Source organism: Cervus elaphus, chromosome 30 (assembly GCF_910594005.1).
Source record: "Cervus elaphus chromosome 30, mCerEla1.1, whole genome shotgun sequence".
Classification (NCBI taxonomy): Eukaryota; Metazoa; Chordata; class Mammalia; order Artiodactyla; family Cervidae; genus Cervus; species Cervus elaphus.
Genome location: NC_057844.1, coordinates 71,313,815 through 71,335,254, shown reverse-complemented (window position 1 = coordinate 71,335,254; position 21,440 = coordinate 71,313,815). Strand labels below are relative to the sequence as shown.

The 21,440-nt window shown below is 43.9% G+C and overlaps 2 protein-coding genes across 5 annotated transcripts in view; both read left to right on the top strand.

The window, feature by feature from the left end:
- The window catches only part of LOC122686751 (ATP-binding cassette sub-family C member 4-like), a 2,082,459-nt gene that overhangs the window by 783,551 nt on the left and 1,277,468 nt on the right, over positions 1 to 21,440 (top strand). The window lies entirely within an intron of this gene.
- On the top strand, positions 557 to 13,954 carry LOC122686761 (ATP-binding cassette subfamily C member 4-like). Its single transcript, XM_043892001.1, has 4 exons — positions 557 to 630; positions 9,947 to 10,057; positions 10,600 to 10,720; positions 13,901 to 13,954. Exons 1-4 carry the CDS (start codon positions 557 to 559, stop codon positions 13,952 to 13,954), a joined length of 360 nt encoding a protein of 119 aa, XP_043747936.1.

Below are 21,440 nucleotides of genomic sequence, written 5' to 3'. Positions count from 1 at the left end.
GTAGAACAGACACTGGGGAGCCTGAGGCTGTCATCTAAGTAGCCCGGCAGCTTTGTGCCCGTCATCTGTGCTCACCTCCACTGACCGGTATTAGCTACTTGCTCAGTGTATCCAGGGGTTGGGGCGGGGGGCGGCGGGTATGGGGTGGAGAGGGTGGGGTCTATCCCAGGAAGCTCCCCCGCCACCCAGGTTCCTGCTCCATTCCAGTTGGCGCTTCCCACAGCGCCCTTGCTTGGCCCTGATGAGGGCAGCGTGCCGGAGGGTGGGCTGCTATCTCTTTCTTCCAGCTTTCTCCGGGTCTTCACCACAGCTGAGGGGCGTTTCTGCAGCAGCCTGCCCCTCCCTCTCCACCTTCTGGGTTGGGGTACGGGCTCAGAGCGCGCCCTCTGGTAGAGTTTGAAGCCCAGTTGGGGAACAAGGGCTCCTGGGGGCCTGCGCCCCGCGTCGTGCGGTTCCCCCACCGCCTCCATCAGCGGCGCCCGCGGCCTCACACCTGCGTGTGGCCCCGGCTGCCCCCACCCCACGGCCCCGGCCCGCGCGGGTCCAGGCCGGCAAGATGAGGCCGGTGTCCCGGGAGGAGAAGCCCAACCCGCTGAAGGACGCGAACTTCAGCCCGCGGCTGTTCTCCTGGTGAGCCCCCGCCTGGGCTGAGACACCCCGCCGCCTTGGGGCCAGTGCCTGAAGCTGCGCCTTTCAGGGGCTGAAGGTGGAGGGTCAGGATGAGGGAGCACTTTCCGATGGATTCTTGTAGCGGGTGGGTTCCCCCCCACGCCCGTCACCGGGGTCCCTGTCTGCGCCCTCTGGGGTGACACGGCGGGAAAGGGTAGGAGGACCCCGGAAGAGGGCCCTGGTGGCGGGGCGCAGGGACTGCCTGCACTGCAGCTCGCTGTCCCGTCAGCATCCTTAGTCCCGGGGAGCAGGAGAGGCAACGGGAGCACAGAGGCAGGGAGGCTGAAAACCCAGGCTGCCCAGGGTGGGGGGTCACCACTAGCAACAGAAGGACCGAATCCCGCACTCCATCCTTAACCGGCTTACCCAGTATAGCTCCAGATTCGTAGTTCTGAACTAGTTCACACCCTTTCCCTACTAAGCAGCTATGAATAGCTTCCTTTATCTAGTTAGTGCCCTGCAGCATTGTCATCTCCCAATAATGTCCCGAGCTTTCCTCATATTCTTGAGGTGACGGCTGAGTTCCAACTGCACTGGGCTCCCTTGTCCCTGTGTCTGTGACCATGTCTCCCTCCCTCTTTCTCTCTGTGCGCATCTCTCACTGTACATCCTGGTAGCTAGTTGTGACACATTTCATGTGTGTAAGAACACTATTTTATTTAGTGAACGGGGACATGATTCTTGAACACATTTTGCTTTTACCTGGGATACACTGAGAGGACTGGAGGATGTATTTGACCAGCCCCTTTCCTAACTGTGACTATCTCTGCTTCCACCTTTGAGAGTCACCCTGGGGATGGGGTCCCTGAAGCCTGTGGGGTCTTATCAGGATCTCTAGCCTTTAGAGAAGCAGTGCATGGTCTTGATGCAGGTAGTCCTGCCCAGGAGTCATTTGTTCCTGAAACCACTGAGGGGTCCCTGAGCTGGGAGGAAACACACAGATGAAAAGCAGCTCAGAGAGATGAAGCTCTTAACTAAAGTTTTTCATCTGGTAGTTGGGACCACTAACTAGGTTGGCAGGAACCTTTTGGTTTCATCACACTTGGGTGATTATTATATCTTTCACTTCTGGATCCTAAACCATTCATCTTTTCACAAATTCTGATATTTCCTTTTTTTTTCCTTATATGGGAGGGCCTTGGGGACCCCCAGGAAATTGAAGCTTCTCTGCTTGTTCTGATGGTGGTGTATTCAGTGCTTGTGGCTACATCTCTTGGCCATTTGGTGGCCCTTAAGGACAGAGGGTCAAGAAGAAAAAATATGGGTGTAGGCTTCTCTGTTGGCTCAGTGGTAAGAATCCACCTGCCATAGTAGGAGACCAGGAGACTTGGGTTTGATCCCTTGGCAGGGAAGATCCCCTGGAGAAGGAAATGGCAACCCACACCAGTATTCTTTCCTGGGAAATCCCATGGACAGAGGAGCCTGGCAGGCTATGGTCCATGGGGTTGCAAAAGAGTTGGATATAACTTAGTGACTAAACAACAAGTACCATAAATAATAACAAAGTAGGGACACCGCTCCTTAACTTCAGACAGTGCAAAGAACTCTTCAGGGAAAGACACGTTCTGTTGTGGATTTTCAAAATGTTTGTGCATGGAAATGGGAGTGTGAGGACTTCTTATTGATTTGAGTAGGCACCCATTTCCAATTTTTCTGCTGGAGTGGAAGGCACTATTACCTCTTATTTAACATGTGAAGTCACTAAAGCAGAGAGGTTAAGTGATTTTTTAAAAACTTTTTATTTTATATTGGAGTATAGCTGATTTGCAATGCTAGGATTGTTTCAGGTGGACAGGAAAGGGATTCAGCCATATATAAACATGTATCCATTCTGCCCCACATTCTGAGAGGTTGAGCAGGTTGCCTACCATCACACAACTCGTAGTAAGAGTTGGATCCCAAACCAGGTAGTCTAGCTTCCAAGCCTGTGTTGTTGTGGATGTAACTGCTGTTCTTAGCTGCTTCTATTTGTATACTTGTTCTTAAATGCAGGGAGAAGGCGATTCCAAACACAACTTTGGTCTTGTAGGTGGAGTTTCTCAAGGGACGTTCTTAACGTTTTTGCTGTTGGAGATGATGCACGTGAAACATCTCTATAATCAAGCTTTAGGGTGGCTGTTTCCAAAGTATGGCTTTCAGACCTGCTGCATCCTCCTTACCTGGGAGCTTGTTAGAAATGCAAATCTGCCCCCACCCCCTGTACTGCTTCTAGACCAGTTCTGTAAAGTTAGAAACTCTGGGGCTGGGGTTAAATAAGCTCCAGGTGATTCTGATGGAAGGTGGAGTCTGGTTTCTGCTTTAAGCCTCTCCTCCCATTGGCACTGTTACTTCAGTGTTAACTTTTAAAAAGGGGTCCAGACTTTGTGAAGTTAGACGTTGACCATGATTGCCATCCTGTATGTAAAATCTGAGGTAGCTTAGTGATTTCCTTGTGTCCCCCACTTGCTGTCCTGGGAAAACTGAAATGTGTCCAGGCAGGAAGTGCTGCCCAGAGACACGGCCCACCTTGTAAAGAAAAACTGAGTTTTCATCTTCTCATTGAGTGTTTGCTTTTCTTACATTTCATCTGCTTTCTAAATTTGTAAAGGATGCCAGTAAGTAGCTTATTGTCTTTATACAAATGACTTCACTGGGGTTTTAGTGTTTTCACAGCACAGGTAGAACTTAGAGTCTAAGAGAAGTCATACGTTATGGCTCTTGGTAACTGTCAATTTTAGAAAAGAGTATATATATTTTCTATTTCTATTAAAAAAAACTTTACAGAAGAAGAAAGGCTTCCTAGCTGGCAAAGAGTTAAAGAACCTACCTGCCAATGCATGAGACACATGAGATGTGGGTTTGATCCCTGGGTCAGGAAGATTCCCTGGTGTAAGAAATGGCAGCCCACTCCAATATTATTGCCTGGACAATCCCATGGACAGAGGAGCCTAGTAGGCTATAGTCCATGGGGTCACAAAGAGTCAGACATGACTGAGCACATAGAATAAGAAAAGGGTAAGGATTTGTTTTTATTAGCCAAGTAGACTTGCTGATATATTGGTTATTTTTTAGTCTTTCCCCTTGAAATATCTGCACATGCACAATTTTTTTTTTAAATCAAAATTATACCTCATGGTTTTTTAGAATTAATTTTTATTGGAGCATAGTTGCTTAACCATGTTGTGCTAGTTATGCACAGTTTTCTCTAAAGTGAAATATCTTTGAATCCTGATTCCTTCCTAATTTTCTATGATTAACATTTATTTATAGAATTAAACAATGTTCAAAATGTGGTATTTATTTTTTAATTAAGCTTTTTATTTTGTATTGGAATATCTCCAACTGATAATGTTGTGATAATTTCAAGTGGATAGCAGAGGGACTCAGTCATACATATATCTGTATCCATTCTCCCCCAGTCTCCCTTCCCACCCAGGCTGCCACATGACATTGAGCAGAGTTCCCTCTGCTATACAGTAGGTCCTTGTTGGTTATCCATTTTAAATACAGCAGTGCGTACCTGTCCACCTGAAATTCCCTACCTATCCCTTCCCCCATCCTTCTACCTGGCAACCATAAGTTCATCCTCTGTGAAACTGTTTCTGTCAAAATGTGGTACTTAATTGAAATGTATGAAGTCTTTCACTTTTTTTTAATATGCTTTATTGCTAGTTTGGATGTAATGGATATCCCTGACCATATATTCTGATATGTCTTTCCTTTTTCTATATTCCCAGAAGTAGAATAACTGGTAAAAGGCTGAATTGTTTTCCATCAGGTTTGGACGAATTTGCCCTCTTAACAGCCCTAGTGTACTCATTTCATTGTCAACTTTAAGTACCTGAATTACATTTTTTGGGGACCGAAAGTTAAAAATAATTCAGACAGTTTTAATTTGAATTTATTTGATTTGTGCGTGCTCTGTCACTCAGTTGTGTTCAACTCTTTGCAACCCCATGGACTATATCCTGTCAGGCTCCTCTGTCCATGGGATTTCCCAGGCAAGAATACTAGAGTGGGTTGCCATTTGATTTGTAGAGATGGAACTTTTTTTTATGTCTATTGACCATTTAATTGTCTTTCTTTGAATGTCTATTAATAGATTTTCTCCCTATAGAGCATTTATATTTTTGAAATAACTTGTAATGGTGTGTATAATGCTATTTCAGATTTTCATTTGTTCTTTAATTCAGTTTAGAAGTTTTATATATTATTAATTAAAATTTAGCTTTTATTTTTAGTTTCTCCTGTTGCTTTTGTAGTATGTCTTTTAAAAATCCTAGCATCATGTAAATCTCTGTAAGCATTTAATTTTAGCTCTTGTTTTGTTTCTAATAATAAAGGCAGCTAGTATGTTTTTTTAGTATGTGATATAAGATAGACCCCATATTTCTAAATAGCCCATATTCCCATCATGGTTTATTGAATGATTCTTCCTTTTACCCATTATTGGAAATCAGTGGCACAATTTATGAACCATGTCCAGCCTGCTGAGACTCTCCCTGGTGATGTCCACAATGTCCTCACTGCAGCCTCTGGGGTAAGCTCTTCATTTCTCTGCCACCCTCATCCCAGAGGCCAGCAGGCTGAGGCAGGACAGGCAGGACCTGTCCCCAGAGATGAGGGTGGGGCAGGGTCTTGGATTTTATGTACTTGACCCTTCAGGGAGATGTTACATCCTCGATCCCCTGACTCTGTCCACGTTTCAGTCAGTGAATTGTCCCCTTGCAAACGGAGTGCGGATGTGGAAACTGCCTCTGGTGTCAAGACAGACTCTCTAGAGACTCTTGTCAGAGGAGCTGATGACATGAGGGGATGTGAATTGGCTGAGTGCTGAGATGGTTTGGGGAGGGTTGGTCCTGTAAGGTCCTTAGTAACTATTGATTGTGAATACATAGAATTGTTTAATTCTGCTGCTGCTGCTGCTAATTCGCTTCAGTCGTGTCTGACTCTGTGCGACCCCATAGACGGCAGCCCACCAGGCTCCACCGTCCCTGGGATTCTCCAGGCAATAACACTGGAGTGCGTTGCCATTTCCTTCTCCAATGCATGAAAGTGAAAAGTGAAAGTGAAGTTGCTCAGTCGTGTCTGACTCTTAGAGACCCCATGGACTGCAGCCTACCAGGCTCCTCCATCCATGGGATTTTCCAGGCAAGAGCACTGGAGTGGGGTGCCATTGCCTTCTCCTGTTTAATTCTATGTATTGTTAATTCTGTGTATGTTTAATTCTATAGGATTCTTTGCACCATTTTCAAAATATCACTTGTATGAATCTCGTCATTAACAGTCAGAAATCCACATGTTGTAGATACGAGCTGGGTGAGCTCTCCAAGTTTCTTTCTCTGGCCTCAGCCTATTTTCCTTGTAAACTGTTTATCTTGAGTTTGGTAATCTTAAGCAATAAGTACAGCCCCAGGCAAGATGTATGACATCCCAAGGTGTATTCAGATTTACTTCTATGTCCTTATGGGAAAATACACTGTCTGACAAATTTATCTCCTGTAGCTTATTCTTGATTTTGGGGATCTTTCTAGTCCTGCCTCTCATCAGTGAAGAGGTATCAGGCTGTGTCTTTTCTGATGTGTCAGGTGGATAATTTGCCTTTCTGAGTCTACCATGGGTTCCCTGATCATGTTGATTCCCTTCCCTCTGTTAACCTGAAACAAAGAGACTGTCAGATATTTCTCCAGCAAAGATGAGTTTATTTGGGCTCAGCAGAGAATTGAAGTTCAAAGTTTCAAACAAGCATCAGTCACATGAAAGTCCCCAAAGAGCAAGGAATGGAGAGTACTTTTATAGAGGGGAAGGGAAGTTGGGAGGAATGTTTAATAGTGTCCATTTCTTTTCATTGACTGAGTCCTTGCCAGGAAAGGAGAGGAATCTTTCTTCTTCCTGTTTGGGCTGCTGTTGTAACCTCATGTATCAAAGTTATCAGAGGCTTTCTACTGGGGACCACATGGGATTACTGGAGAGCGCTGTGGCCGTGGTGGCTGTTCTTTGTTTGGACGGACTTGTCCTGTTCAGAGCATCACTGATCCTCTCAGCATCCCAGGGAGGTGTTCTCTCCACGTGTTCTTCCCACTTTCCAGAGGCCAATGCTGAGAGGTTTTTTGGCTGGTTCACGGTCATATAACTGGGAAGTGGCAGTCTAGACTCTAACACAGGAACATTTCCAAATGAGACACATCAGGTGAAATTTTTGTTTCTCATTAAAATTTTTCATACTGAAAACGGCACACAACATAAAATTTATCATCTCGATGATTTTTAAGCATATGGTTCAGTATTGTTAACTACCTTCACATTATCGTGCAACCAGTTTACAGAACTCTTCATCCTGTACTAGTGTGCTATCAAACACTAACTCCCCACTTCCCTTGCTCGCAGCCCCTGGAAACCACAGGGCCACTTTGTTTCTCTTTGAATTTGACTGCTCTGAGGACTTCATGTAAGTCAAATCATAAAATATTTGTGTTAGCTGGTGTCTCATTGTGGTTTTTCATTTGCATTTCCCTGATAATTAGTGATGTTTAGCATCTTTTACTCTTCAAGCAGAATTTTAAAGAGTGTCTATCAGGGCAGGATGTCATCATCTGGGTAAGTCCCAGTGCTAATTTCCTGAGCATTTTCTGTAGGGGACAAGGTGAAATAAATCACCCAACGTGTTTCAAATCTGTTTAGTGGTAAAACTCACAGATTTATCTTTTTGTTTTGGAAGGAAATTGAGACCTAGAGTTATTAAAGGTCATGGAGACGCTGAACTGGAGTGAAGTGGAGCATAGGACAGCTGAGGCCCTGGGTCTCCAATACCACTGCTGGGACTAGAGTCAAGTCTTCTGACTCCTGGACCAGGGTTCTTTAGAGGTGCCAAGATACCAGGATTAGCAAAATCTGAAGTTCACTCTCTCATTGCTTCTTTAATGAGTCATGGATAGCCATACATTCAGCAAATAGCTCTTGAGTGTCGGTACCCATGTTGTCCTAGGAATAACAGGATAAAATGTGATCTCCGTTGTTGCTGTTATTCAGTTGCTCAGTCGTGTCCATTTCTTTGCGACCCCATGGACCAGCATACCAGGCTGCCCTGTCATTTTCTATTTCCCAGAGTTTGCTCAAGTTCATGTCCATTGAGTCAGTGATATTATCTAACCATCTCCTTCTGCCCGCTTCTTCTTCTGCCTTCCATCTTTGCCAGCATCAGGGTCTTTTCTGATCAGTCAGATCTTCACATCACAGCTCCTCACAGGTTGGCCAAAATATTCAAGCTTCAGCATCAGGCCTTCCAATGAATATTCAGGGTTGATTTCCTTTAAGATTGACTGGTTTGACCTCTATCCATGGGTTATTGTGGTCTGGCCTTGGAAATTTTCTTCCCTGGCAATATCCGTAAAATGGTGTTTACCTATGGGCTATCTCTGCATACTCTTATCGTTTAAATAATACTTAATCTGAATAGGTTGTTTTTTTTTTTTGGTGGGATCCTCTGTACAGTTACTGTTTTTTCCCTTTATAATAAATCATTACAGAGAGATAAGTTGAGATTATGTAAATATCATTTTCACATCAAGCTTTCACCTACTGGTTTTAATTTCCATTGATGATTTTCTGACTTGATTGTTCCTTTTATGCTTGTTTGCATATTTGCAAGAGCTTTTCTTTCTCTCCTCTTTATGTAGCAGTACAATTCATGGATTCTTTCATTATTTACTAGGTTAGTGTTTATTGCCGTTTGTTTGTTTTGATGCTCAAAGTATCCCAGATTTGTCTAGCAAGAGCCATTCAAGCTTCTCTGTCCTTTCTACTCATCGTTGTTCCTTGAGTCTTCCTTATTTTTTGGCACAAGATGTCCCAGGCCCATCTAGGACTTTCTCTGCCTGTTCGTCTTGGCCTGTAGATAGTGAGGCTTTTGCTTGTAATGCCTGGGGCTCTGCTCAATAGATCTCATACTAGTTATGAGCAGCCCCCACAGAAATTCTCCTTTTGGAGTCAGTGTTGTGGCTGGACCAGTCCATGTGGTTCTTAGGACTGTGAGACACATCTCAGCAACAACCATCAGGGAACTTTGAACTGCCAAGATGTATCACTCGTATGCCCTGGAGAGTATAGGACACCCCTGGGGTGACACAGTGAGGTTACAGAGAGAACGAGAGAGCTCATGAGCAAGCCTGGACCTGGGGTTCTGCCTTTTTGGGGTTGAGGGTGTGGTGTCTAGGATTTTAATGGTTCACTTTATTGGTGAATTTAAAACATAAGAGCAGAAATTAAAGTGTGGGAAGGGAGAAGCAAGCAGTCTGTGAGATGGTCTGTTATAAGGTCAACCAGAGTTTTCTGTAAGCGGGAACTTCACGGGTGGGGTGGCCTCGCTCTTTATCTCGCTGTGTAGCTGTCACATGTTAACTGGAGATGGATATCTTTGACATGGATGTCTTCAAACCTTAATTTGGGGCACTTACATTACAATAATAAAAATGAATTATCAGTGCTGACACACACAGCCCCAATCTTGGAACCAGCCATTTCTTCAGTTGGTTCCTTTTAGGGTAGAAGGATATTACAAGGCCAAGATCTGGGTGAAGGGGGCCAAAGGGCACAAACTTCCAGTTATAAAATAAGTTATACAGTAGGATTAACTATAGTCACCAGACTGGACATTACATCTTTGTGAAAGTGAAAGTCGCTCAGTCGTGTCTGACTCTTTGCGATGCCATGGACTATACAGTTCATGGAATTTCTGCCTGCAATGCTTGAGACCTGAGTTTGATCCCTGGGTTGGAAAGATACCCTGGAGAATAGAAAGGCTACCCACTCCAGTAGTCTTTCTGGAGAATTCTGACCTGGAGAATTCCATGGACTGTATAGTCCATGGGGTCACAAAGAGTCGGACATGACTGAGCGACTTTCACTTTCACTTTCATGAAGGTGTAATATCCAGTCTGGTGACTATAGTTAATCCTACTGTATTGAATATTTGAAAGCTGATAAAAGAGTAGACCTTAAAAGTTCTTCCCACAAGAAAAAAAATTGTAATTGTGTATGGTAAACAATAGCCCAAGTTCGGGGGGCTAGAATGCTCTTTGCTACCAGTGTGTCATTGCTTCCAGGGCCTCTCAGCCTACAGAGTTAGGGAGTGTGTATGTGTCTGTGTGTGAGTGTGTAAACACATATCTAATTATTCTGCCATGTCTCTATATATTTAAAATATAGTTTGTTTGTTTTTTTAACAAAGCCCATCACTGTAGGAATCTAATTAGAGCTGTGTAATTTAGATATATGTCACAATCCTTTTAATTTTTGACAGGTGGCTAAACCCCTTGTTTAAAATTAGTTACAAGTGGAAATTAAAGCAAGATGACTTGTACTCAGTACTTCCGAAAGATCGTTCCCAGCACCTTGGAGAAGAGCTGCAAGGGTGAGCACAGACAGCAGGGAGACGGGAGGGAGAGTGAGAATTTCCACGTGGGGCTAAAGGTTTGGGGGAGGCTTTGCTTCCTCTGGGTTTTTCTGAGACTCCTCCCCTGACACTGCACGCTCACCCACCTCAGGCTGACCCCAGGCTTAGCCCACTTTGGAGGCTGGAGGAGCCCGTGTTCCCTGTGCATCTGTGGACATGGAGGGAGCCCATAGCCATGGCCCTGGAGGCCGAGCTCTGTCCCTGGGAGGTCCCTGGATGAGGGTGTCTGCCTTCTTAAGCTGCTCATGACCTGTGAGTCCAGCAAAGCTTGGCAAGAACTTGTTTTCTGAGACTGGAACTTTTCCCTCAAAACCTGGTCTAGTGCTTTTTCTGGTGCTTCAGTCTACACTGCTCATCCTTCAGGCGCCCTGTGACCAGTTAGCCAGCACCTATGAGGCAGCCGCAGAGCACCTGTAGTAAAGGCTCCTCTCCCACTCCGCCCCTTCCCCATTTCACCTGTAGCCGGGCTGCTCTTCACTGTGCTTTGTTTCTCATCACAGGTACTGGGATCGAGAAGTTTTGAGAGCCAAGAAAGATGCATGGGAGCCTTCTTTAATGACAGCAATCATCAAGTGTTACTGGAAATTCTATTTCGTTTTGGGACTACTTCCATTTACTGAGGTATAAGCTTTTACATACTGTGCATTGCTTCTCAGTGTATGCAGATCAGTACTGAGATGGATGTGATGGGGAGAGAGGACAGTGGTTTAAGATCTGAAGATAAAACTTGTCTGTGAATCACGATGTAGTTCAGCAGTTGTATTTACTTTCAGAATGGACAGGTGCTTAAAGGACAAATGCTCCAGGGGATTACTATTGGCTTGGCCAAAAAATTCTTTCAGATTTCCCATAACAGCTTATGGCAAAACTTGAATGAACTTTTTGCCAAGCCAATGTTTTTCTTTTAGCCAGTTAAAACATAGTATTGTGGAAGGATGACACTGAGAAGAAAACACGTTTTATACCATATTAGGACATTGTTAGTGCTCAGTAAATGATATAAATGCTAAAAGTGATCCTTGAGAAAAAGAACATCCTACAAGCTCAAGGAATATGTACCTCATAGTTTGGGTGTATCAGAGCCCAAAACATAAGGCATTTTATAGTTGCTCAGCCAGTAATGGCTGCCCAGCGAGTAACTTGCCCGGGACACATCTGATAAATGCTTTCCTAAGAAGGGATTGTGGCCTCTCCCCTTCCTGTGAAACAGAACCTGGGGCCCAGCATCTGGGCTGGAGCTGCCAGAGCTCCAAGAGCACACCCTTCCCTGGGCTGCTCCCTCCCCATGGGCCAGGTCATCCAGGCCAGAGTCCCCCTGTGGGGAGGAGCTCCAGATTCACCATGAACTGTGGAGAATCCGTGTACCACCCATGCTGGTTTCTGTCCCTGGTTGTGGGGATAGTTTTCTGGTTGAAGGGAGAGTCTTGGTAGCTGGGATTGGCAGAGGGTGGAGGAGGGGATATGCAGGAGAAAACCAGAGACAGAAAGCTGTGAGGTCAGTGACCTCCATGACCCTGAAGATCCTTGGTCAAGATCCCCCAGAGGACAGTCCACCTGGGGACACAGTGCCGGCAGCCCCCTGTTCTGGCTGACCTGCTGGAGGTCTGCTGCAGACCCCCTGGGTGGCTCGTGCTCTCCGTGGTCCCTTAGCGCTGCCTTAGGGACACGGGCGGGCTGTGAGTGTGTGAGAGCAGGAGGATGGAAGATGCAGCTGCTGTGAAAGGGGGGGTTTAGGTGGAGAAGGTGTGAGCTGTCGTCAGTCCATTGTGTTGAGGTGAGGTGGGTGGGCCAGGTGGTTTACAGATGGGCAGCAAGACTCTTGTTTAAAGGCTGTGCTGTATTGAAGGGCACTGTGGGCAGTGGGCAGCTGGGTGGTTGAAGTCCACCCCACACAACTGGAGAGACAGAGAGTCTGTCAGCTCCCAGGGGACTGAGTGGTCCTGGGGGATGGAGTTCTCATTGATAACAAGGGTGTGCTGACCATTGTGCCAGAGGGTAGGGCAGGTGTGTGGGGCAGAGTGCCACCTTAGAGAGGGCACTGATCACCGAGATACTGCATTGTCTTGTGAAGGGCGGGGTGGTGTTGATTTCAAAGTTGTCCAGCCCCAGGAACACTTCCTGCTGGGATCCAGGAAGACCAGGCCTGGGGGCTGTGTCAGGTGTCAGTTGGTAGAGCCCTGGCCCCTCCTTCAGGAGGCTGGTTGTGGGGCGGTCATGGCAGAGAAGTGGGGAGTAGAGGACCTTGAAAACAAGGGAGCTCATCCTCTGTAGTACTAGAAATACTAACAGTAATAACAGGGGCTCATACTCAGTATTCATGGTGGTGGCAACAATACTATTAGTAGTGTAGTAGTAACAATAGTAAGTACTCAAAGTAAGTTATATATCAGGAACTGCTATGAGCACTTTATGTGTAATATCACTCTTATTCCTTGAAGTAACTCAATGAAGTTGTAGCTTTCATATTACCCCTATTTTAGAAGAGAGGACACAGTTCAAGTAGTTACATAGGATGCCCGTGGTCACATGGAGCATAAAGAACAAACTGAGGTTCCGCTTCAGGCTCTCTGACTTATGAGACTGTTCATCTCAATGACTGAGAGCTCATCCAGGGTCAGAAAGTCTTCTCTTTAGAGCTTTGTATTCATGGTGTCAGACACATGCATCCTGAACTTTGTCTAAAGATAATAAATAGGATGCTAAGAACTTCCTGGAGCAGGAAGTCAGATTTGGGATCTTAAATGAGGGTAGAGTTCAGGTGACCATGTCCCCTGGGTGCCAGATTTGACTAAGATGTTGATGTCAGCAGCTACATCATGCTGTGATCAGATGGACCAGGAGCCCTTTAAGAAGCCACCTTCCCCACCCTAATTGGTGATAGTTTTAGATAGTGGAAGATCTAAACTCAACTCAGGATTCTCTAAAACATGAACACATTTACTCTGTGACCTCCTGCCCTCTTTTAATTCCTCTGGTGCACAGGATGACTCATGGGTTACCCATGGTTCCCAGACAGTGCTGTGACCAACCATAGCACAAACACTCCTGGCACACAGTGGGAAGAGTCCGGGTGATGCCAGTGCAGGGTGAGGATTCTGGGGTTAGGATTTCAAAGTGTGAAACCTCAGTCCTGTGAGAATTGAGGAGTGATCATAATGTTTGGGAAAGCAAGTACCAGGCTAATGTTCAACCTGGAACATGTGCAGGTCACCCCTAATTAGAACAGAACAGCCAGGAGTTCCCAGCAAGTCTGGCCCCTGTGTGCACCTCCATGGGGACCTTGGGTGAGGAGAACAGGTCTCTGCCTGCCCGGGGCCCTCAGGGTGGAGAGGAGGGGTTTGAAGACTCTTCCTGGAACAGAGACACAGAGCCCACCTCCCCAGGTCATCAGGGCTTCTCTCTGAGAGATGAGGTCTCCACTGCTGGTGTGTAAATGGAGTGACCTTGAAGAGCCTCAGTGGGTTCACTCACTCCCTACCCTGAGTGGGGAGGAGTGACCAGGGTTCATGTCCTCTTCCTGGGAACCTTAGAAATGGCCGGCCTTGTCTCATCACTGACCTTTGTCCAAGGCCTGTTTTGCTGGTTGTCTCTGTTTTAGGTAGAGGCTATAGGAAGGCACACATTCGTGTAAACCTTCACTTCAGAGTTCAGCCGATGGGCAGGAAGGAAATAGAATCCTCTGCGTCCCAAAGTGGGCTTTGTGCCTGGACTCAGGGCTGGTTCCCCAGGAGCTGAGTGGTCTTTGCATTTATTTCCCAACCTTTTCTTCCATGTGTCCCTCACTTCTGCTCAACCCGGGAGGCTGAGGAGTGGCTGCTTGTGGCAGAGATACTGTGGGCTGAGAGCAACCACTGAGGACCACACAGCAAAGGAGAGGAGGAGGGGGCACTGAGCCAAGCAGACTGGGACCTGCAGAGCAGACCTGCCCTGCGGATTCCAAGAGCACAGCAATAGCCATCAGGTGTTAGAAATATCCACAGTGATGACCCTGAGACATATATGAGGGTGATGCTTTTCAATTCATTTTTTTAAAAAAAACTGTCTCATTGAAAACTTTTTTAAAAAAATTGAAGGATGATTGACTTACAACGTTATATTAGTTTCAAGCGTATAGCATAGAAATTCAATATTTTTGTACATTATAAAATGATCACCCGGATAAGTCTAGTTACCCTCTGTCACCATACAAAGTTATTCCAATGTTATTGACTGTATTTCCTATGTTGTACATTACATTCCCACAACTGGAAGTTTGTGCCTCTTAATCTCCCTCACCTATTTCACTCATCCTCCAATCCTCCTCAATCCATTTTCTTTAATAAGTCAAGGAAATAGGTGACTCCTTTTTAAAAAGATTGCTTTCATAATGGTGAAAAATTCAAAATTCTGCTTAGAAGTGAAACTTTTAATTACTATCCAGAAAAGTTGACTTTTAGAAGTGACTTTTCTCAAGAGTTCTTGTTGTGCCATGATGGCCTGTAAACAGCAGTGAGTTTTCTAAGCCCTTTGTGAAACCAGCCTCTGCCATTAAGAATAGAATAGGTCTCTTCCCAGGACTCCTGTCTTGTGTACAAGCTGTAGAAATCTTTGCTAATTTTTTGCTTCCTGGTATGACAAGTTTCTGGTTTATCGTTACACACAAAAAAAGCTGTGCATTCTTAAGTACAAATTTTCCCCAGCCCTGGAATCTCCATTTCTCCAAGCAGCCATGGCTCCATCTAGTGGGAAATGGTATTTAGAGATTATGGTCTGGGCACTAGGGATACTCATTGCTGTTGAGTTGGCTATTGTTTCTCACCTTTTTCATTGGACAAAGCTAGTATACATTTTATTTTATAGTAAATAGACCTTGAGTTTATATGGGTATTTCCAATCTAAATCAGATTCAAGACAGTAGTGCTTTTGCTTTATCTTTTTACTCTTAGATTGGTATCTCTTTTCCTCTCATCATCTTTTCTCTTTTCTGCCATGCCTAATGGTAGCTCACATGGTAAAGTCTGCCTGCAGTGTGAGAGATCCAGGTTTGATCCTTGGGTTGGGAAGGTCCCCTGGAGGAGGGCATGACAACCCACTCCAGTATTCTTGCCTGGAAAATTCCATGGACAGAGGAGCCTGGCAGGCTACAATCCATGGGTTCGCAAAAAGTTGGACATGACTGAGCAACTTCACTTAATCCCAGTTCTCAATGATACCAACATAATTTGTCATTTAAAAATCTTATAGTATCAACACTATTAACAGTAATGTGACTTTTGGAAGCTTTTTTGTTGTTGTTTTTGCTGCTGTTCATATTGTTCTTAGATAGGAATATCACACAGGGAATGTGTTTTCAACTAAGTTTTTTAAAAACTGCTTTTAATAATTCTTTTTTTGTGTAACTTTGCCAATCTACTGGATGGATATAGCTTTTGTTTCATTTTACTCTGAAATTTAAGGAATTGATTTTGAAAACTTGATACCTTTATAATTACAATTCTGTATAATGTTTTTACAATTCCAAAGTCAAATCAATAAAAGAGGCTATTTTTAAAGAAGATTGGTATCCTTGTTCCATTCTAATTCTTCCCCCTCTTTAGATATAACATTACAAATTTTGATTCATATTTTTATTTTGTAAACATAATATTTTATAGACATTTATTTTTTTTCTGTGGTGTCAGATGGAAGGTCTGAATTTCATCATTGAAGTCTCAAGAGTTTGGGTTCATAAGGCATTTTCTTAGAAGCATAATATGGAACATGGAACTTGGGTTAAAACTTTCTGTGGTGCTTATAAGTCATTCAAAGCAAGTTCACAGCCCCTCCAGGCCCAGATGCCCTGATGATGTAAGAATAGCAGATGCTTAAATGGGATTAGATTCTACACCCAGAATCTTCCAGGGAGAGGGAACTTCAGGGTCCGTCCTTAATCAGTTGAACCCAAACCAGTTTTTGGAGGCTTGGCTTCAGGCTTCAGAGTGCTCTTAACCCCTCCCAGGTGATGCTAAGATGCAGTCAGTATGAAGACGACTGTGTCAAGAGGAGTGAAGTTATATTTAGAATCCTAAATGTTATTATTTTCCCAGATTCACTGCTCTTCCTCCTTAGTTCTGGATCTTTCTCAGCTCTACTGTTTGTCACCTGTTTCCCCATTTCTGAAGATAAATTGCCCATTGATTTTTCACACAAGCTAATTATTTTCTGCTTATATATTTCACTCAAGCATTTTTTTTCTTTGATATAGCTTATTTCTGTTTTCTTTGTCTTCTTAATTTTTCTCATGAAGCAGAGTTGGTGGAGTTGGAAAAGAAACCTTTTAAGTATGTGCAGAAAAGTAATGGAGAAACTATACTGACTAGGGAAATTTTAGCACTTAGCCTCTTGAGAAACCTGTACTCAGGTCAGGAAGCAACAGTTAGAACTGGACATGGAACAATAAACTGATTCCATTTAGGAAACGGGGTACATCAAGGCTGTATATTGTCACCCTGCTTATTTAACTTAAATGCAGAATATTTCATGAGAAACTCTGGACTGGATGAACCACAAGCTAGAATCAAGATTGCTGGGAGAAATATCAGTAACCTCAGATATGCAGATGCCCCCACCCTTATGGCAGAAAGTGAAGAACTAAAGAGCCTCTTGATGTACATGAAAGAGGAGAGTGAAAAAGCTGGCTTAAAGCTCCACATTCAGAAGACTAAGATCATGGCATCTGGTCCCATCACTTCATGGCAAATAGATGGGGAAACAGTGGAAACAGTGGTTGATTTTATTTTTCTGGGCTCCAAAATCACTGCAGATGGTGACTGCAGCCATGAAATTAAAAGACGCTTACTCCTTGGAAGGAAAGTTATGACCAACCTAGACAGCATATTAAAAAGCAGAGAGATTACTTTGCCAACAAAGGTCCGTCTAGTCAAGGCTATGGTTTTTCCAGTAGTCATGTATGAATGTGAGAGTTGGACTATAAAGAAAGCTGCCCACCAAAGAATTGATGCTTTTGAACCGTGGTGTTGGAGAAGACTCTTGAGCCCGTTGGACTGCAAGGAGATCCAACCAGTCCATCCTAAAGAGATCAGGCCTGAGTGTTCATTGGAAGGACTGATGTTGAGGTTGAAATTCCAATACTTTCACCACCTAATGTGAAGAGCTGACTCATCTGAAAAGACCCTGATGCTGGCAAAGATTGAAGGCAGGAAGAGAAGGGGATGACAGGATGAGATTGTTGGATGACATCACCGACTCAATGGACATGGGTTTGGGTAGACTCCGGGATTTGGTGATGGACAGGGAGGCCTGGCATGCTGCGGTTCATGGGGTTGCAAAGAGTTGGATACGGCTGATTGAACTGAACTGAACCCTATGAGACGATCCCCTAAGAAGCAGAAAATGGGGTCCAAAAGTCAAGTGCTTTCAGGAGGCTGAATACCAAGGACTCCACCAAGAAATGTCTGCCCCAGAGACTCTGAGATTCTTGTAGAACCTTTATCGAATATTGTTGTTTTATATTGGATTCTTTTTAAAAATCATGGTTTCATAGTTGTGAAGAATTCTTATGAAGATGTAAGAACTATATTCTCAATTGGTTTCTGGAAAGAATATTCACAAATCAAATTTAGACTGATGTCAAAGATGAAGAGTTTTGGGGAGCAATTTTTGATCTTGTGCCTGCTTATCCAGAAAGTTTTAATCTGGTTAGTTTCAAGTTTGATAGTGAATATTTTCTCAGTTGTTTTATTCCTTACTAGTTGAGGATTAGGATCAAGAATAGACAGAAGAGTAGAAGCTATAGACTATGGACTGGTATTACTCCTTAGTGAGTCTGCTTGTTCAACTGGGTTATTAAAGACTGTCTCTCAGCAGATAAACCCAGACACTTAGGCGGTAATCCCCTGTTTTTATTTTGCACTATTTTTTGCTGAATTTGTTGTATTTATCAGTATTCTTTTAGGTGGGTGACATTACTTTTACTTCTCCTGTAATTGCAATGATGTTAAGATCAAATAACTGAGTAACAGACAGCTGATTAATAGCCAATAAAGGTCCATCTAGTCAAGGCTGTGGTTTTTCCAATAGTCACGCATGGATGTGAGGGTTGGACTATAAAGAAACCTGAGTGCCAAATAATTGATGCTTTTGAACTGTGGTGTTGGAAAAGACTCTTGAGAGTCCCTTACACTGCAAGGAGATCAAACCAGTCAATCCTACAGGAAATCAGTCCTGAATATTCATTGGAAGGACTGATGCTGAAGCTGAAACTCCAATATTTTGGCCGTTTGATGGAAAGAGCTGACTCATTAGAAAAGACCCTGATGCTGGGAAAGATTGAAGGCAGGAACAGAAGGGGATGACAGAGGTTGAGATGGTTTAGTGGTATCACTGACTCGATGGACATGAGTTTGAGTGGGCTCCGGGGCTTGATGATGAACAGGGAGGGCTGGCATGCTGTAGTCCATGGGGTCTCAAAGAGTTGGACATGACTGAGCTACTGAACTGAACAGACAGCAGTGATTCCCAAAGAGAATCACAGTTTTAGGGCACTGTGGGATGGCAGGTGTTACCACTGGGCTTCTGGTGGATAGCCCCAGGTTTGTAACCTGCAGCACTGGGCTGTCCTTGATCATATCTGGGCTGGGACTGCCATGTGTAGTTTGACTTTCTTGCTTATCTGTTTAAGTCTCTAGACTTTTGTCTCAGGAAACTGTATAAACAGTGTGTTTTAAAATCTATGAGGGGCTCTTCTTAGCTCTTAGTGCCTCCAGGTGTGAATGATGGAGCTTGCTGGAAATGTACCAGTGAGCCTTTGTGTTCTTGAGAACTGGTCATCTAACTCTGATATAGTCATCTTATTCATAATTCTTCCACTGAACAGTCTTCTCTTCTCTGGAGTAGATGAAATCTCCTGTGACCTTGTGGAAGGTAAGGCAGGTGTTACAGCTTGTGAACATGTGTGTAGAACAAGACAGACGTTTAGGGCTTCTGTGTCACAGCCTTTTGAGAGATGGGGTCCGCTTTCTGTAAATAATCTGATCAGGCATTAGTTAGTTGAGCAGAAAATGCATTTTAGTTATGCTTCACGTTTTGAGTTTTGAATTCTCCTTCTCTTCCTCTTGTGGGTTCTTCAACTTTTTACAGACTGAAGAGAGTTATCAAAAGCAAATTCATCAGAGGACTTCCCTGGTGATCCAGTGGTTAAGACTCTGCCTTCCAATGCAGGGGTCATGGGTTTGATCCCTGATTGGGGAATTAAGATATCACATGCCTCAGGGCAACTAAGCTGGCACTTCCTAACTGGAGAAGTCTGTGCACTACAATGAAGACCCAACACAGCAAAAAAAAAAAAAAAAAAAGTTTCATGCTGGAGATTTCTTGGTGGATGATGTTTAGCAGTCGAGTAGACCAGTTAAAGTTGATAAAGATCAAATCTAGGCGTTAACTGAAAACAACAATATTATATCATGTGAGAGATAGCCAAAATACTCAAACTATCAAAAAAAATTGAAAGTCATTGCACCATCTTGGTTATATTAATCACTTTGATGATTGGTTTCCACCTAAGTTCAGTTCAGTTCAGCTGCTCAGTCGTGTCTGACTGTTTGCGACCCCATGGACTCCAGGCCTCCCTATCCATCACCAACTCTTGGAGTTTACCCAAACTCATGTCCATTGAGTCAGTGATGCCATCCAGCCATCTCATCCTCTGTCGCCCCCTTCGCCTTCTGCCTTCAATCTTTCCCAGTATCAGGGTCTTTGCAAATGAGTCAGTTCTTCGCATCAGGTGACCAAAGTATTGGAGCTTCAGCTTCAGCACCAGTCCTTCCATTAGACACTCAGGACTGATCTCCTTTAGGATGGACTCGTTGGATCTCCTTGCAGTCCAAGGGACTCTCAAGAGTCTTCTCCAACACCACAGTTCAGAAGCATCAATTCTGCACTCTCACAGTCCAATTCTCACATCCACACCTGACTACTGGAAAAACCATAGCCTTGACTAGACGGACCTTTGTTGGCAAAGTAATCTCTCTGCTTTTTAATATGCTGTCTAGGTTGGTCATAACTTTCCTTCCAAGGAGTAACCATCTTTTAATTCCATGGCTGCAGTCACCATCTGCAGTGATTTTGGAGCCCAAAAAAATAAAGTCTGCCACTGTTTCCACTGTTTCCTCCATCTATTTGCCATGAAGTGATGGGACCAGATGCCATGATCTTAGTTTTCTGAATGTTAAGCTTTAAGCCAACTTTTCACTCTCCTCTTTCACGTTCATCAAGAGGCTCTTTAGTTCTTCTTCACATTCTGCCATAAGGGTGGTGTCATCTGCATATCTGAGGTTATTGATATTTCTCCCGGTAATCTTGATTCCAGCTTGTGCTTCATCCAACCCAGGGTTTCTCATGATGTACTCTGCATATATGTTAAATAAGCAGGGTGACAATATACAGCCTTGATGTACTCCTTTTCCTGTTTGGAGCCAGTCTGTTGTTCCATGTCCAGTTCTAACTGTTGCTTCCTGAATTGCATACAGGTTTCTCAAGAGGCAGGTCAGGTGGTATGGTATTCCCATCTCTTTCAGAATTTTCCACAGTTTGTTGTGATCCACACAGTCAAAGGCTTTGGCATAGTCAATAAAGCAGAAATATATATTTTTCTGGAACTCTCTTGCTTTTTCTTTGATACAGCAGATGTTGGCAATTTGATCTCTGGTTCCTCTGCCTTTCCTGAAACCAGCTTGAACATCTGGAAGTTCACAGTTCATGTATTGCTGAGGCCTGGCTTGGAGAATTTTGAGCATTACTTTACTAGCGTGTGAGATGAGCGCAATTGTGCAGTAGTTTGAGCATTCTTTGGCATTGCCCTTCTTTGGGATTGGAATGAAAAATGACCTTTTCCAGTCCTGTGGCCGCTGCTGAGTTTTCCAAATTTGCTGGCATATTGAGTGCAGCACTTTCACAGCATCATCTTTTAGGATTTGAAATAGCTCAACTGGAATTCCATCTGCTCCACTAGCTTTGTTCATAGTGATTCTTTGTAAGGCCCACTTGACTTCACATTCCAGGATGTCTGGCTCTCGGTGAGTGATCATACCATCATGATCATCTAAGTTAAGTGAGGAGAAGAAAAAGACCTTCTTGGATCATATTTCTGCATGCAATTCTCTACTGAAATGTAACTATTAATAAAATGCTCCTTTTCTTTTTCTTTTTTTTCCCTGGGCTTGTATTTCTTTAATGTTGGAAATATTTGTTAAAAGTTATATTTCCTGTTGGTTTTTTTTCCCCTTTATTTATTTATTTTTCAGTGGGTTTTGTCATACATTGACATGAATCAGCCATAGATTTACACGTATTCCCCATCCTGATC